This window comes from Zalophus californianus, chromosome 10, assembly GCF_009762305.2.
Source record: "Zalophus californianus isolate mZalCal1 chromosome 10, mZalCal1.pri.v2, whole genome shotgun sequence".
In the NCBI taxonomy this organism is placed as follows: Eukaryota; Metazoa; Chordata; class Mammalia; order Carnivora; family Otariidae; genus Zalophus; species Zalophus californianus.
In genome coordinates this window covers 16,056,222-16,075,128 of record NC_045604.1, presented here as the reverse complement: position 1 = coordinate 16,075,128, position 18,907 = coordinate 16,056,222, and the positions used below count along the sequence as shown (strand labels likewise).

The window sequence follows — 18,907 nt, the reverse complement described above, 5'->3', positions numbered from 1 at the left end:
GAGCCCCACATCAGGCTCCACATTCAGCGGAGTCTGCTTCTCCCTCTCGTACTCTCCCCACCCCACTGTTTGCACTCTCTGTTCTCTCTCAAATAAATAAATAAAATCTTAAAAAAAAAAAAAAGAAACATGCCCTTGCAACATCACCAGCTTTTTAAGACTGAATTTCAGAAAAATTTCTCAGTCCAAACTTCTGAAAAAATTGGCCTGGAATAAATGTAAACTTTGGGAGCATAGTGTTGGAGAGATTTCTTTCGTAGAATTGGCTATTTTAAAGTTGTGTACAGGTCAGACCAATTTCTAAAAACATTTTGTAGATGAAGATTATTTTTGATGGGTATTTTGTATGATTAGTCCATTAGTACTTATTCTCTTTAATAACTTTATGAATTGTCTTAAGATTAATTGTTGCAAAGTGCTTGCTGGGACCCTAACAATCTCAAGAGTTACTTTACATCCCAAAGTATATGGTGTCCACACAATGACTGTATAGTTGCATCAGTCGGCAAGAGCCCTTCCATTGTCTATGACCCAAACATCCATTTGCAGCCATCTCCTAATGGCAGATTGCTACAGAACAGAGTAGGGTGTCTGGTTTTTCAATGTCCACAATCCGTTCCTTAAAATGGGAGGTTTCTGGAGTCAAGTTTAATGCTAACAAAACATGACATGTCTGTCTGTGAAGCATCTCAACATCCAAACAAATGGTACACTCAGAGGCCTGTTCACTTTCATGGCTGGCAGGCATTTGCTGATCTTCCACTGTCTCAAGGAATAGGATATAAGCACGAGTGAATTTGCTGTATCTAAAGTCGCTATCAAAGGAAAGTGTTGGATTATGGTTAGGGGCCCAGAGGGAAGAAGCCAGGATTGATCTCCTTTTCCATCCCCAGCACCCATGGACAAAAATGGCATGACACAGAGGTCCCAGCTGACAAGTGCTGGCTCTTTCGGCACACAGACTTTCAGTCTTGCACTGATCTGAAGTGCTGGATAAAGCTTCCTGAGAACAGCTAATCATTATTAATTCCTTTAGAATTCATTGCAATAACATCAATCACAGCGAACTCATTTGGTATTAATATGGATGTAATATGAAAATGAATAATGCACACAGGAGTTTTTATATTCCTATTTTAGAAAAATAGTTATGAACAATGTATTTCTCTTTCCATTGTCAAATCAGCACCTCTGAGAGGTTTTCTATCAATTACCTTCATCATCATTCCAGTTGAAATCTTGTCAGAGCAAACATATTTCAAAGGATTATATCCAACTCCATTACAGCATTTCTGGCTCTTTGGAATAAGTTCAGTCTCGCAGCATTTTATTGGCACTGGGTCATTCTTTTTAACATGTGCTTTAGACTCTCCACTGGAAGCTGAACAGCATATGGTATCTGACATATTCACATAATCCTGCCCACAACAGAACATCCCTGCAACAATAAAATGTTATATATGAATATGAAATAAAAAAAAGGGAAGAAAACGGAGACTGCTGTAAAGTTTGGTATAAAAATGTCAGACTCAGGCAGTCGCTGAAATGGTACAATACCTAAGGTAGTGTTTCCCTACCAAGGTGATTTAAATGTGCAGTGAGGGGTCCTTCTTACCAAGAGCACTAGACACTAATTAGGTAAAGAACACACAAGAGGAAGTGTTTCAAAATCATTCAGGGGGCCAGACTTCTTCCAAGCTCCATTAAAAAAAAGCCCTGATTTCCGTCACGAGAATTACCTGCCCATTTTGTGATGATAACATCGTGTTGCAGAAAAAGGGATGAAGTACAGGGGATGAGAGGAAAGCTCTAGAAATTTGCAAGGGAGAGGTCACCGAGGCACTCTAGGATGAAAGCCTAGACAGAGTGGAGAGGTAGGACCATCCTGGCACTGGAGATGCTGTGGTAGAGGTCTTGTAAGTTTTTGCCCGGCTTTGTCTAGGGTGCACATTTTACTTCTTGTGAATCCAGCAGCAATGGTGACCATTCTTTCCTCAGGAGATAGATTTGTTCAAACCAGCTGAGCTTGCTCACCAATCAGGTGAACAATTTGGCCACTATATTTTGAGCAGCACTGTGTTCTAGACCCATCCCTGGACATGGATTAGAGGTTGGAGGCAGAAAGACCCTGTAAGGGGGAGCATTGATCGCCACTTGTTGAGGAAAGACATGTATGCCTTTCACACCAAAGAACCTTCTTTCTTGCACCAAAATCAGTTTAACTGCCTGTGTTCACATCATTTAGATCTTGCCATAGAAGAGATACAGTAGAATTTAGACATAAAAGCCTGAATAAATAAACAATACTCTAGAGTCAGATTAAGCCAGAAATTAAGGTACCTACACCCCATGTCACAATGCTATTATATCAGAATTTATATCCAGTGATATAGCAGCACAGTGTGGTGAATGACTTATTTTAATTAGAATTTTGTTTATTTATTATTAGTCCTGAGTGATAACATAAAGAACCTCAACTTCAAAGTGCCCTGGGGTCCTGAATTGTTTGTTCTGGTCCTGTACAAACACCTGCATTATGAAAGACACTCCTAATAATAGACCAGCGAGCTTTAAGTGCTTTTTATTAAAAAAAAAATACTGAAAGTAGACACTGGCTTGGTACATACCTTAAGAGAGATGTTTAGTCACACAAGACTCCAAAGAACTCTCTCACTGATCTTTCCAATTTAAAAAATATCTCCTGATATTTTAAGATGATGTATATTGATCATAACGGACTTTTTGCATGCCGTCTAAATGTGGTAACTGTTCAAGGTAATTGGTTTAAAAGTAAACTGTTTTCTTTGGTGATTATTAATAATTTTCATTGTTTTAACATTTTCAGGAAAGAATTTTTTTCACATAAATACACACAGCAGAACTATCATTGTAATCTGAGTTTTGATTATGATAAAATGGTAAAAATGATCGATTATACACACACATGCACACACACAATGAAAAGAAAAATCTTCAAGTTTTGCATTGTTTGGACATTTTTTTTTTCCGCTGCTTTCTGATCAGACATTTAAATACAACCTTGGTTTTTTTACTGTCATTTATTTTTTCTCTAGCAGTTTTCTTAAAATAATTCATGTTTCCATTTTAAAGAGCAATCTGAAAACTGAAAACTGGTCCTTTAGGGAGCAGAATATATTCTCCCTCTCTACTCCCAAGTTACTTGGTGGTTTCACCATGTTTTAAGTATAAAATCAAAATGCAGACATTGACCTAATTCGAAACTCCTAATCAGTCATCTGATCGCTCTGAGGGACTTTTGACAGGTCAACTAAAATTTTGATAATGAACTGTTTTTACACTAGGGAAAAAAAAAGGCTGCTTTCCTTCACAAAGAGTTTCATCTTTGTTTCACTGAATTAAAATTTCCAGCCAAGATTCCACTCTCATAACAAGAAGTGACTCCCTTTCTAGTTTCTTTGGTAAACCATTACTTCTTTAATTATTATCAACCTTGTTCCAGTGTGATAAATTGCTAATTACTTAATACCCTAATCAGCGTTCATTCTTTGCACAGATAAACTGTGACAGTGCCATTAATTTAAATAGTAATTTCACTTAATGGCCAGAACGGCACACCAGATTTTTATGCAGCATTTTCTGAAGACTGCATCCATCACTGCAATATTCTGACATAAAGATGTCTGACGTGCACTAACTCACTTAGGGAGAGCAGATGTTGCAGAGCAGAGTTTGCTAGTAATTCCCATAGTGCATCACTTCAGCATGAATGAGCTGCAAATTCAGAGACAGACAATCTTCTGAAACTGCATTGCAATAACTTTTGACCCCTGCCTAGTTTATCACATATAGCACTTGACTTTTGAACTTTGACATGTAGAATGCACAATTTTAAATATGCCAAAAGAAAAACAAAACAGGTTGTGTATTGTTGACGGATCGATATATTCTTCCAGAGGCTGTTCCTTAAATCTGTACAAAGGTGAAGATTCTCCTTGGACAGATGTTACTAAAGTGGTACAGTACACATAGAGCTATTAGATATTTATTTTTGATAGCAAGCTGCAATATATTTTATCTTCCCAAACAGCATATATATATCCAACAGATAGCTTCCATTTTATTGGATACAATTGGGAAAACAGTGAAGGAAAGAATCTTTTACTCACAATACTATGAATAGTTTCAATATGTTACTAACACTCATTTAATGGCCAGGGCTGACAAGGAAAGCATTTATAAACATATAGTTCTGATGAATTTCTAAATTGTTAATTCTGTAAAACAGGGGCTCCATTTTTCTAGAAAAAAAAAAAGACCAAGAATTATGAATCATGCTTTTGAGATAAATACAGTAAGGTAGTAAAGAACAAAGTCTAGAACATGACAGATTAATGTGCAACTCTGGGACTGATCATGGGGACCATATTTTAAGCCAAGGGACTATATTTTAGGCCTATAAGACTGAAAAAAAAGTTTTGTGATTAGTCATTCTTAGGACACACTTATAAAATTGGCAGAATACGAAAGAAAAGAAATGCATGCTTGTCTCCACCAGTAGATGGCCTCACGGCTACCACCACAAAACTGACAAAGAAAGGGTAGAGCAAAAATGTTCCCCAAATCGTTGAGATGCATTTTTTCTACGTTTCACCTTTCAAAAATTCATTATGTCACATGGAAATCTTCCTAGAAAATATTCTTTAGTACAGCCCTTTAACAATGGATTTCTGTGCTGTATTTCCCTCTTTGCAAAGTTTCCAGATCCCGTCTTCTATGACAAATAGGGGTAGTCATTCGTTCTCCTGAAGTCCTACTCCAGGACATGGAAACTCAGTATTCTATTACAAAGCAGTTTCAACCCAGAGTTTCCTATCCGAGGCTGCATGGACAACATTTATAATAGAGATCAGGCAATACGTTCCAAAGGTATGTCATGATCAGTTTCTCACAGCTAACAGAAAATCCTGGTCTCTTTGAATGATAGGGAGTCTTTAATGTTCATCTCTTAATACTAAAAGATATAATCAAGTCCAATCCAAGATTAATGGCATAAATGATAAAACCATACAAGCAAACACTAAGAATAAAAAGAGTAATAAAGAGGTTTAAAATACATTCAAAGAAAATGGTTAAGAATACATATCCACTGCAATGATGAGCATGACTTTCATCCCGAGATACCTGTATAACACTCCTACACAACTCATCTGCCCAGAGAGAGCAGTAAAAATATAAACGCTACCCCAGCACTTCTGTTCCAACAGCATCTGTTAATTCACTCCATTTATAAAATACATATTGACAAAGACAACTGAACTGGGACCAGGGAGATTTGATTTGGTGTGAGAAAGTCAATTCAATGTGATTTTGTTAAACGGCTCCTGCAGGCAAATAAAAGAGTTTAAGTAATAAAGTACATAAAGAGATGTTTTACGAGCCAGCCCAGTCTTATGGCAGGCACACAATGCCAGGCAGTAAGAGAGGCCAGGCTTAGGAACAATATTATGAGATCCAAACCCTCATGTAGCAGGTATGGTGTTGCTAGGTTGAGGAGAAAAAGGGCCATATGGATATTCTGGAAGGTCACTGAGGTCACAGTCATTAGGGGCGACAGGAGGGAGCGCAAGCAGAGTGAGGAAAAAGACAGGTGGAATGTGTCTATTGACACTGAAACCTGCAGGAAGGTCAAGAGAATAAAAAGAGATTCTTTTCCTTTTTAAAAGTATCATTCCTTCCGTCCACCATGATTACCAGCCTTGGCAGAATTGCAGAATGTCGTGAGAAACTCTAGAGCGAAACTTGATTCACAGGAGCTGAGTAATGTTGCAATCTGCTTAAATATTTGACAAGCGTGGAAAATCACAGGGAAGTCAATAAGAAGTGATTCTGAAGTTGGGGCCCATGGATGGACGTCAGGGGTATATGAAATTGCAGGCAAATTTCTGTGTAGTATTTGCAGTGAGGCTTTGTAACTTTCAAAAGATTCTTAAGGGAGTGTATGGCCCCCAAAAGATTAGGAACCATTGTCCCAGGGGATAGTTACCTCTACTTCATTTCTCAAAACAGGTATGTTTTACTTTTTGGCAATAGTGTTCTGACTTATCTTTCCTTCTCCTTCACATTCATTCTGCCACCAAAATCTAATTTATTGCCTTAAATCACAGTTCTTACCATCACATTGACCCTTCCTTGATTACTGAATAATGTTCAGATCGTTTTGCCTACTCAGACATATCTCCCTCTGTTTCCTTGCACACAGTGGATCCCTCCAACAAACCCAACTGTTCACTACTACTTGGACATGCTTCACAGATTGCCAATTTCACACGTTAGCTCAAGCTATGCCCTTTAGCTGAAATGTCCTTCTTCCATCTACACATCTCAAAATCTTACTCATTATTTGAGGTTCCAATCTAATGGTTTAGCTTTTTCCATCACCTTGCCTGGAGTGATCTCTCAGTCTTAAGAATATACTTTGTTCATCCCTCTCTTATGGACTGTGTTTAACCTTATAGGTACTTTCCTCCTTAATTAGATTATAAGTCCTTAAGGATAAAAATGGAATCAGCCATTTTTATAATCACAAAGCACCAAGAATACTGTATTGAACATAGTCACTACATAATACATTTTTATCAAATGAAGGAATACGGCAATTGACTAAAAAAAGGGACAAATGAACAGATGCTAAAATGAGACATTTTTGCTGTTATGTTAAAACTCTGACTCATTATGGTATGGAGGGGGCAATGCTTTTGCATCTCCCAGACCTGGCATCCATTGTTCTGTCTTTAAGGGACATATTTTTAGCTACTCATCTAGAAGAGGAGATACTCAACTGGTTAATCATAGCACAGGGTAACTAACTAAGTGCCATGATTTTCTAGTACACATGATAACCATGCATTAAAGCAGTGATGCGTGAAGTTTGGTCTCAGGACCCTTTACACTTTTACAAATAATTGAGGACTCCAAATAACTTTTGTTTATGTTGGTTATATCTGTTGATAAATACTGGGTTAGAGCCTAAAACAAAAATTTTTGACTTTTGTACTTATTAATTCATTTAAAATAATAAATATATAACATGTTAACATAAATATTTATGAAAAATAAATGCATTTTCCAAACTGAGAAAAGTGAGTGGGAAGAATGACACTGTTTTGCATTTTTGCAAGCCTCTCTAATGTCTGGCTTACTAGAAGGAATTAACTTCTCATACCTGCTTCTGCATTCAACTGTTGCAATATCACATGCCATGTAACCTCTGAGAAACTCCACTGTATACTCATGAGAGAATGAGATTGAAAAAGGCATATAATAGGTTAGTATTATTATGAAAGCCATTTTGATCTCACAGACCACCAGCAAATGTCTTTCTGCAAAGAGTCAGACCCTTAGAAGTCCCAGATTATTTTTTATAAGTCACTGTCTCAGGGCTCAGCACTCCTACGTAGTACCCTGTCTTCTAACTTTGGCATACATTAGGTGTGCAGTCAGAGGGCAGAGTTGATAATGCTTCTTTTTTTCCAATCTTCCAGAAAATGTTTACAACTTGATAGTTTATTATACTGGCCCTGCTCAGCAGACCGGACAAACATTGATATGGCTTGGGTTGGAGAGTATGCAATGCCTGTCCAACTATCAGAATGATCAAAGAATTTAAGAGCTTGGACTTTGTCTCCATTTAGATGGAATTAGAAACCCTTCTTAGCCACAGTAGCAAGATTCACAGGCAAATCTCCCAGCCTCCCTTGCATTTAGTTCTAGTCAATGAAATGTTAATTAAAATATTTGCTATTCCTAGACCTGGCAAATAAAAAACTCACACACAAGTTATTCCATGCTCTTTTCCCCTTCTGGCTGCAGAAATGGGTACAACTCCCAGGTGACCATAGAATCTGGCAGTTCAACGGTAGCTCATAACTAGGAAAGAGAGCTGACCTACAGAAGGTTCGTATGTCGGTGCTATCAGATAAGAAAAAGTGAACCCCGGTTGTATTTGAGCCTTTACAAATTGGGGGATTCATTTATAATAAATAGCAATTAATGTTACCTAAAATAATGCAGCCATTTGCTAGCTATGTGATCTGGGGGCAGTTTCTCACTTTTGTGAGAAGTGCTTCTGTTTCCTCATCTTGAAAATGGAGAGAAGACTAGTACTTACCTCATAGGGTTGTTGTGAGGTTTAAGTGTGTTATAAATGTGTTGATGTATATGAAGCACGTAGAACTCTGCTTCGCGAATAGTGAACATAGAATGTTGTTTACTTTTCGTCATAGTTGTATCTTGTGACCATCGTGTATATCTTTTAGTCAATAAGCAGTGTCTAGGAGACACTTGACCAGGCTGGATTCCTTGACTGGACTTCAGTTATCTCTAGGACATTAACTTCTTAGGCCTACAATTCATGGGGAAAATTTCTGAAGGGACTATGTGTCTACACTGAACTCTTGTGTATCATATGATTTAATGCATCATTCATTTTCAAAGATCGAGCCAAGTTAGTTTTTGTCTTTGTTTCTTGGTTTTACCTGGCAAAGTCAACTTTCTTGCTACCTTATACTGAAGATCCAGGTGTCCTGTGCCACGTATTGGAGGTAATCCTTAAATTTTGGGGGTGAATTGAAGTGTCCTAATTGTAACCTAATTCTGTTGCATATAGGACAACTATCCATCATCACTATTTTCTGGACAGTTGATACAGATCACAAAATGACATGGGACTATAAAACAGCTTGACAATATATATATTAAAATCTTCCTCTAAATATGTCCCACTGGGTTGGATTAAAAAAGAATGCATAGATCGATATAGTGTGGATCCAGATGGGTGATTTATAACTTCATAGAGTAGTAAATGCCTTGGAAACACACTTGATGATTGTCCAAAGATAAAATGAAAAACTAGAAATCAGGTATTTTTTGGCTCAAAGGAGGAGAAAAATCTTTCCCATACTGGGAGTACTGAAATTTAGTTGTGAATAATATAATTAAGCATATTTACTTATTTAAGGGCTATGAAAATACTGAGAGTTTAGTATTCTTGTTAAGGCGCAAGAGTCAGGTACCCCAAGGATTGATACTTTTAAAATTGTTTTGATTGATTAGTTTTGTTCTTGAAGTGTTCTTAGCAATTTTCATCAGAACTTTACATAGAAGAGAATATGTACAAAAATATGGTATTTAACAATAATACTACAATAACTTAAATTACAATTACTGATATTATGGGTAACACTGATGGTTTTTTTAAAAAAGAAGAAATTATAGAAAAACAATAGGGAATTCATAGTTCATCTGCATCAAGATGCAGATGACGTCCTGAAATCATGCTCAGAGAAGGGCTGGAGTTCTACCACTTGCTAGTTGCACAAGCAGATTTATCCTGAAGCTGATGAGCTTGAGTTTCAGGGCCCTTTGCTTATATGAGCCCCTTCCAAGGTAGGCACGGTTACATATTTTTATAAAATTAGCAAATGTATAATATTTAACTACAATTTGTTATGGCCTCTGTCCCTTGCCCCTTTAACTTACCTTCTGTCTTATGTGTCCTTGTATTGATTAAAATAGAAGAGTGACCAAGTACATTTTTTAAATCTAACTAAGGGGAAGTTGATTTGGGAAAATATTTAGTTTGGGTTCAGTAGCTATGTTTATATGACTTCTGTCACTTCTATAAAAAAAAGTCATTAAGGTTTGAATAGGCCATTTTAACTGCAGTTTAGAGAGATAAGGATATGAGAAATTACAGACTCCTAATTTGGATGCATGTAAAGGGAAGCTTTAAAGAAAGAGAAAGATCAGACAAAAAATTAATGGAATATGAAACAAAAGCTGTAAAACTGAACAACAGAATCAACTGAAATATCTGACATCTGGAAGAGAATTATAACAAAATAAACTTTAGATTATAACAAAGGTAGTAAACTATTAAAAGAAAATGATGGATGTAGGGTTGAAGCATAAATTATTACAAATTATGAAGAGAGGTAACTCATAAATATATTGGAAAAATTTATACTTTTGCTGATGTGTAGATGTGTAGTGACATCATGATAACATACCACTCAAATTCAATCATATAATAAGAATATCCATGAAACTCTGCTTAATGATGTTGTCAATTCAACAAATACTTAAGACAAGTCACTGCAAATCACCTTAAGACAAGAAAACTTAAAATGCCCTTAAATCTTAGAAAGATCCTTGGTAGGTATTTCTCTGAAATTGACACTAATCCTAAACATTTACATAATATTACAATAATAAATTTTGAAGCTTAAAGCCACTTTTTAAAACTTGAAATAATCATGTGACAGGAAAGAATGAATTATCTTTCTAGAGATAAATGGTACAAAGCCATTGTCCCATGAAGATGTGATCAAGGATATAAGTTAAACATGTCAGGGGGAGAAAAGACGGATATCAGAAGTTATAGAATCCAAACATACTATTTTTATGTTAGTGGGATTTGCTAAGTTTCCTTTTTTTGATTTGTAATTTTTATAATTTATTTTCCCCTTCTAAGTAAATATTATTTTTATATTTTGTCTTATCTTAATCATTTAATTTTCTTTCCTTAAAGAGGGTCCCCCAAATTGTATAACTTCCAGGCACCCCAAAATTTGCATCTGACTACAATGTGATCTTGGACACTGTCTAATCTCTGTGCCTCAGTCTCCTCATTTTTAAAATGTAGACAACAATAGAACCTATCTAGTAAGATAGTTATAAAGATTAACTGAAAAAAAAGACTAATTGAGGTAATAATGTATAAGACATTGGGCATAGTACTTGGTTGATAGTAAGTACTCTATCAATGATAATGATTGCTCTTAAAATTAGTATTAATTTAATAGCTATAAAAGAATAACAGAGCAAAAGAATTGACATAATGTCATCAATAATAATTTTGTGTACCGTTAGCATCTGTGAGGAAATTTGCTAGGAAATATTCTCTTGATCCAGAACTAATGCATTCATGTGTGTTTTGTTTTTGTTTATGGTGGGTATGACACTTTTCAAGAGGAAAGAGTTTTGATCCATTTTAATGAAATGCATCACATGAACATAAAAAATATGAAATTACATTTTTATTTGTGATACAATATGTACTTAAATTTTGCATTAGATATAATTAACATAAGCTTTAATTCCTTATTTGCTTTATACCTAGGGCAAGTTTCTCAACCTTCCTGTTTCTCATATTCTCCAATCAATGAAAAGTAGACAAGGGCTCCTTACCTGGAAGGCGACTGTATGCCATGCCCTCTTCCTCTCCACCACAGCATTCTAAATCTTTGCTCACAATCTGTCCACCACAGCACTGCTGGCCATGGCCATCATGAAGCCTCCCAGCACAGCAAATCTGGTTTCCTGAGGTGGAGTAAGGCATTCTGCCACAGCAGGAGTCACCGATGCCAGTGGAAACCCGATTGTGCTGTTCATCTGGACAACATACTTCACCTGTCAATTTAGGACAATAACAATCATTGCATGAGTTAAAAAAATATGCTTTCACTCACAATGAAATTTTATCACAATCATCTTGCAGATGCCAACTGGTTCACAGAATTACTAGAAAGAATGCTGTCATTTTGGAGTTGCAAAATTTCAATACAACATTAAACTTTTTGCATTAAAGATGTATAAAAATATGTTTACTCACATACATATGTGGTAACATAGAGGTAATGTTATGTTGCCTATTTCCTCTCTCACCCCTAAGAAATGAGCACATTAGGTCTGGTAACATGATTAAGTAGCATTACAAAAAAGTTTGCCTACAAATACTTTTCTATCTATGTAGTGTATTTTTTTTTTTTTTAGAAAGTGGGGTGGATTTAGAAATTGACATAAAACTAGCATTGCCTAGATTATATTTTTTAACCAAATTATAGTCATTTAAGTAAACAAAATACTTTCAATGTGAAGGTCAATTAAAAGAGAGGTAAAAATACTATATTCAAGTCAGCACATTAGTACTTTGCTGGGCTGTGGAAGACACTGAATTTCACTAATGTAGTTGCACCCACACTCCCCCTTTACATGATGCTCTGGGAAACTTGAAACAAGAATAAGATAGTCTTTTGCCTGGTGCTCTGGTATCAAAGAGTTTAAATTTTATAAATATCAATAAGCAGCATTTTAGGGGGGGTATGAAGATGGTCTATAAGACAGGACAATTCTAAAGGAGAAAAAAAATTAAATTTCATCTTTTAAGGATACTTTGGAAAGGACTACTAACAACTTTGTGTATCTAAAATTAAAACTGCACTTCTCCTCTCTAGCTCATGACCAACTCTCAGTTGACCTCCTTTCTGAACCCTCGAATCTGGACTCTCTCCTCCCTCTTGCTTTACTCTTCTTTGTCCTCCATCTTCAACAGACCCTTTTCTCTTCACTTCCCCCTTTAAAATATATCTTTCTCCCAGGACAATATTCCTTCATTTTATCTTATAAGGTCTGTGAGTATATTGATCAACCTCTGGCAGTTCTTATAGTTCTAAACCATGGTCCAGGTAAGATTTACATAATCTAGTTAATGACTTGCCAAACCTTCTTAAGAAAAGGAAGGCTCAGGTTCACTAAAAAAATTAGGATTGCCTCAGGAATTTTTAGTCCTGGACTTCCTGATCTCTATCAATTAGTTTATCTATGTGTGAGGTCGAGATATGCCAAAACTTGGTTAGTAAAAGCAAGATGAATTACCTACCAAAATGATATTAAAAATATGGGGCAATATTTATCTATAGATAGATATGTAAAGACTATAAAAAATAAGACAAGAACTCTTAGCAGGTATTCTTGAAGTCTTTCTTATCCATATTCATTGGTCAAAAATCCATCCTAGTAGATGAAATGTACAAATTACTAGAAACACACAGCCTAAAAGACTGAATCATGAAAAAATAGAAATTTTGAATAGATCTATAACTATTAATGAGATTGAATCACTTATTAGAAACCTCCCAATGAAGAAAAACTCTGGACAAGATGGCTTCACTGGTGAGTTTTACCAAACATTTAAAGAACTGGTACTAATCCTTCTCAAGCTCTTCTAAAAAACTGAGATATTTCCTAACAAAATTTATGAGGCCAGCTTTGCCCTGATACCAAAACCAGACAAGACACTTTAAGAAAAAACAAAACAAAAACTACAGAACAATATCCCTTATGAAAATTGATGTAAAAATCCTCAAGAAAATGCTAGCAAACTGAATTCCAGAGCACATTTAAATGATTATACAACATAACCAAGTGGGATTTATTCCTGGAAAGCATGCAAAGATGATTCAACATATGAAAGTGAGTTTGATATACCATATTAACAGAATGAACAAAGAAAAACACGTGATTACCTAAAATGATGTAGAAAAAACACTTGACAAAATTCAATACCATTCCATTATAAAGACATTCAATAAACTAAGAATAGAAGGAAATTACCACAACACAATAAAGGGCATGTATGAAAAACCCACAGCTAACATTATAATCAATAGTAAAAGCTTTCCCCCTAAGATCAGGAAGACAAGGCTGTCAGCTTTTGCCACTTGTATTCAACATAATATTGGAATTTATAGCCAGAGCAATTACATAAGAAAAAGAAATGAAGAACATCGCAACTGAAAAGGAAGAAGTAAAATTATCTCTGTTAATAGGAATGTAATCTTATATGTAGAAAACCCTAAAGATCTCACAAAAAAACCCCGTTAAAACTAATAAAAGAATTTAGCAAAGTTGCAGAATACAAAACCAACATGTAAAAATTAGTTGTGTTTCTATACCCTAAGCATGAACAGTCTGAAGAGGAAATTTTTTGAAAAAGCAATCCCATTTACAATAGTTTAAAAAATACTCAAGAATAAGCTTAACCAAGAAGGTGGAAGATTTGAACACTTTTGATGAAAGAAATTAAAGAAGACACAAACTGGACATCCCGTGTTCATGGATCAGAAGATGATATTGTAAAAATGTCAATACTACCCAAAGCGATCTACAATTCAATGCAATCTCTATCAAAATCCCAACAATATTTTTTGCATAATTGCAAATTGGGGATGAAAATCTATCCCCAAGTTGCAATGGCATCTCAAGGGACCCCAAAACAATCTTGAAAAATTGTTGAACAAAGGTGGAGGTCTCACACTTCCTGATTTCAAAATTTACTTGAAAGATACAAACAGTATTACAAAGATACAATTAATAATCAAAAGTGTGGTCCTGGTACAAAGACAGACATATAGACCAATGGAATAGAATAGAGAGCCCAGAGATGAAACTTTACAAAAATGACCAAATGATTTTCAACAAGGGTGTCAAGACCATTCAATGATGAAAGGACCCTCTTTTCAACAAATGGTGCTGGGAAAAGTAAATATCCACATGCAAAAGAATGAAGTTGAACCCTTACCTTATACCATATATAAAAATTAATTCAACATGGACCAAAGACCTAAATGTAAAAGCTAAAACTATAAAGTTCTTAGAAGAAACATAAGGAGAAATCTTCATGACATTGGATTTGGCAATAATTTATTGGTTATAACATCAAAAGTACAAGATAACAAAAGAAAAATAGATGTATTGCACCTCATCAAAATTTAAAAGTGTTATGCATTAGAAGACACTGTTGACTGTATAAAAAGGCAAACCATGGGAGAAAATATTTGTAAATTATATAACTGATAAGGGACTGATATCCAAAATTTCTAAAGGACTCCTACAACTCAACAATGAAAACATAAACAACCCATTAAAAAAGGGCTAAAAGACTCATATAGATATTTCTCCAAAGAAGATATACAGATGGCCACTAATCATATGGAAAGATGTTGAATATTGCTAATTATTAAGAAGATGCATATCAAAATCACTATGAGATACCACTTCATAGTCAGAAGAATGGCTATTATAAGTAAACCAACAGAAAAGAATATGTTAGCAAGGAATTAGAGAAACTGGGACTTTTGCACATAATAAACTTGCACATCACTGTTGGGAATATAATATAGTGCAACTCCTGTGAAAAACACTATGGCATTTCCTCAAAAAATTTCACATAGAATTTCCATATGATCCAGGAATTTCACTTCTGAATATAAAGCTAAAAAAAAAATGCAAAGCAGGACTCAAACAGATATTTGTACACCAAATGTTCATAGCAGTATTATTAACAATAGTCATAAGGTGGAAACAATCCAAATATTCATCAGTAGATGAATGGACAAACAAAATGTGGTATATACATACTATGGAATGTTATTCAGTCTAAAAGATGAAAGAAATTCTGACACATGTTAGAACACAGATGAAATTTGAAAATATATTAAGTGAAAGAAACCTGTCACAAAATGATAAGTATTATATGATTCTACTTATGAGGTACCTAGAGTAGTCAAATTCATAGCGACAGAAAATAGAATGGTGGTTGTCAGGGGCTAGGGGAAAGGGACAATAGGGAGTTAATGTTTAATGGCTACAGAGTTTCAGTTTGGGAAGATAAAAGTGTTCTGGAAATGGTGGTGGTGATGATTGCACAATCATGCAAATGTATTCAATGCTTCTGAACTATGCACCTAAAAATGGTTAAAATTATAAATTTTGTTCTGTATACTTTACCACAATAAAAAAAAGTCCAGTTTCATCAACAGGGGAAACATAATTCCATGCCTAGTTTCAGAGACCACTTAGCTACCATTAGGAATACTCTGTTCTCAATGTAAGTCAAGATTTCATAAATTTCTCAGAAATCAGAAGATAGGATAGTAGACTATGTCTTCTCTCTAAATTATAAGAACTTGCTGAGTACCTGGAAGATACTTCGGCTCAGAAAAAAGAAAAAAAATAGATCAAATTAATAGCTTTTCAGATTAAGCAATTAAATAAAGCCAAGAACAAGGACATATCTATGTCTAGTCTACACAAAGACAACTGTCATTATTGTAAGGAAAAGGGACATTGGAAGAACATTTGCTCTACTTTAGCTAGAAAGATTCAAAAAAGGAAAAGGACAAACATTGACACAAGAACCTCTTTCTGTGAAAGTAGCTGCTCTGGTCAATCTATACCTGCATTTAACACACACAAAAAGAGAACTTTTCATGCACTTGTAGAAATTGAAGTTTTCATAACTAACTGATATTGAGGCTACACTATCTACCATAAATTCTATGTTTCTATCATCCCTTCCTAGGAACAACCAAATTGTCTCAGAGGTAGAGATTTCAAATACCTTTCAGTCTCTCCCTTTGTCTTTGTCTTCACTTTAATCAACACACTTTTCTGCTAACTTAGTATTTTTTCCACTCTGGTGCATTTGATGGGAGGAGATCCACTTTGTAAATGGGATGCTAGTACTAAATGTGGATCCAAAGCCTCTTTCTGGAACTCCCAGCAGACTCCCCATCCTATAATTTGATGATGGCACAGACTGCCTATCTCATGCCTGATGATTTCATGATCTACATTTCAGACCTTGAATCTGTCTTCAAGAGCTACTGGGTCAAGGAGAGTTTAGATATGGGATTCACAGAGGAGGCTAAACCCTTAAAGGTTGTTCTAAATCTGTCCTTCTTGAAACTGGTTAAAAATTCACTAAAAAAAACGGTGGTTATTGAAGAAAATCAGGTCCATTGTATCCACATAACTCCAGAAAAGACTTGTTATTCCCTATAGTAACCCTTATAATATCTTATTCATTCCATCCAAAAAATAAATGACTTGTATACCATTTTGTCCAAGATTTAAGGGCCATTAACAAGATTGTGCTTCCTTACTTCCCGTAGTTCCCAACCTGATACCATCCTCTCTCCAATCCCTAAGACAGCTGCTTAATTTAGAGTAATAGATCTATGCTCAGCAGTTTTTCATATACTCTTGCACTCAGACTCACAGTATCTTTTTTTTATTCACTTGGGATAGTTATGCCCCAAGAGTTTACAGAAGTGCCACTTTAATTCTCATAATTATTTAACCACAGTGTCAGTGTGGTAAGCAGAAAATGACCTCCCAAAGATGTCCATGTACTAATATCTGGAAACTGTGAATATGTTGTGTTACATGGCAAAAGCATGTTAAAATAGCAGATGGAATTGAATTTGATAATGCTATGTGAGAAAGGACTGACTGCCATTGCAAGGCTGGAAGATGGAAGGAGGCTCCTAGGCAAGGGATGTAGGCAGCCTTTGGAAGGTGGAAAATGTAGATTCTTTCCTACAGAAGAGAAGGCAGCCTGGCTGACACACTGCTTCTGGCCCAGTGAGACCCATTTGGAACTTCTGACCATGAGAAATGTCAGATAATAAAACTGTGTTGTTTTAAGCCACCACATTTCTAATAATTTGTTACAAGAGCCCTAGGAAACTAATATACTGAAGATACTTGATTTCTGCTTTAAAACTCCACTCCTACACAATGTGTGGATGATCTTCCATTATGTTCCTGAGAAAGCTTGACAAATTGATTCTCTGTATTTGTTGACAGTGATAGCACAGAAATGACATGGTTTCCAAGCATCTGTGTTTTCAGAACAAAACACAATTCCTAGGTCTAGATTTGAAACTGTGATGTCATGCAAAATAGAAAGTCTATTTCTCTTTAACGGTTGGAAGCTATTTGTGACTTCCCCAGTCAACTGCTGAAAGTTGGCTTAGATAAAGGATTGCTTGGTCTCTTAGAATCAGCAAGAATCAACGTGGATCTCTGAGCTCATAGGATCTCAATGTCCATTAGACATTTGATTCCTAGTTTTTATGAACTGGCTGCACTTTAGTAATCTGATGAAAGTGGACACACCTGAGTCTTTGATCTAGAATAATTCATAAGAGACTATCTTCTGTCACCTACAGGATGCCTCAACTTCGTGTACTCTTATGCTCCCCAATTACTATAAACCTTTCCTTCTACTGGCACATGAAAGCTTTGGGGGTTCTAATTCCAGAGCTCAGTGAAATCAGACACATTAGTTTCCCACTTATATCACTTAAAGTAACTTAATGAAGGTCAAACAACTAATAAATGAAAGAAATGAGATGTGAAGCCATCATTTTTATCCACTAGTTACTCAGCATCAAACCAGCAAACCAGCAAAACCCTATACAGAATTTTGTATTTCTATTAGAATATGATCATACACATTACTACCTGAAATAAGGAGCATAGTCTCTAACTGGGACACATTTTTTTAAATTATTATTATGTTACATTAATCACCATACAGTACATCATTAGTTTTTGATGTAGTGTTCCATGATTCATTATTGGCGTATAACACCCAGTGCTCCATGCAGAACGTGCCCTCTTTAATACCCATCACCAGGCTAACCCATCCCCCCACCCCCTCCCCTCTAGAACCCTCAGTTTGTTTCTCAGAGTCCATAGTCTCTCATGGTTCCTCTCCCCCTCCGATTTCTCCCCCTTTGTTCTTCCCCTCCTGCTATCTTCTTCCTTTTTTTTTTTTTTTAACATATAATGTATTATTTGTTTCAGAGGTACAGGTCTGTGATTCAATAGTCTTACACAATTGACAGCGCTCACCATAGCACATACCCTCCCCAATGTCTGTCACCCAGCCACCCCATCCCTCCCACCCCCCACCACTCCAGCAACCCTCAGTTTGTTTCCTGAGATTAAGAATTCCTCATATCAGTGAGGTCATATGATACATGTCTTTCTCTGATTGACTTATTTTGCTCAGCATAACACTCTCCAGCAGTTCCATCCACGTCATTGCAAATGGCAAGATCTCATTCCTTTTGATGGCTGCATGATATTCCACTGTATGTATATATATATATATATATATATATATATATATATATATATATATATACACCACATCTTCTTTATCCATTCATCTGTTGATGGACATCTTGGCTCTTCCCACAGTTTGGCTATTGTGGACATTGCTGCTATAAAC

At 35.7% G+C, this 18,907-nt stretch overlaps 1 protein-coding gene across 1 annotated transcript in view; it reads right to left on the bottom strand.

Annotated features, from left to right (window-relative positions):
- The window catches only part of USH2A (usherin), a 717,806-nt gene that overhangs the window by 158,065 nt on the left and 540,834 nt on the right, over nt 1-18,907 (bottom strand). Inside the window, exons 49-50 of the mRNA XM_027612135.2 lie at nt 11,230-11,451; nt 1,215-1,438 (exon numbers count right to left, since the gene is read on the bottom strand). Of these exons, the coding sequence (XP_027467936.2) occupies nt 1,215-1,438; nt 11,230-11,451 (446 nt within the window). The remainder of the gene's footprint in view (nt 1-1,214; nt 1,439-11,229; nt 11,452-18,907) is intronic.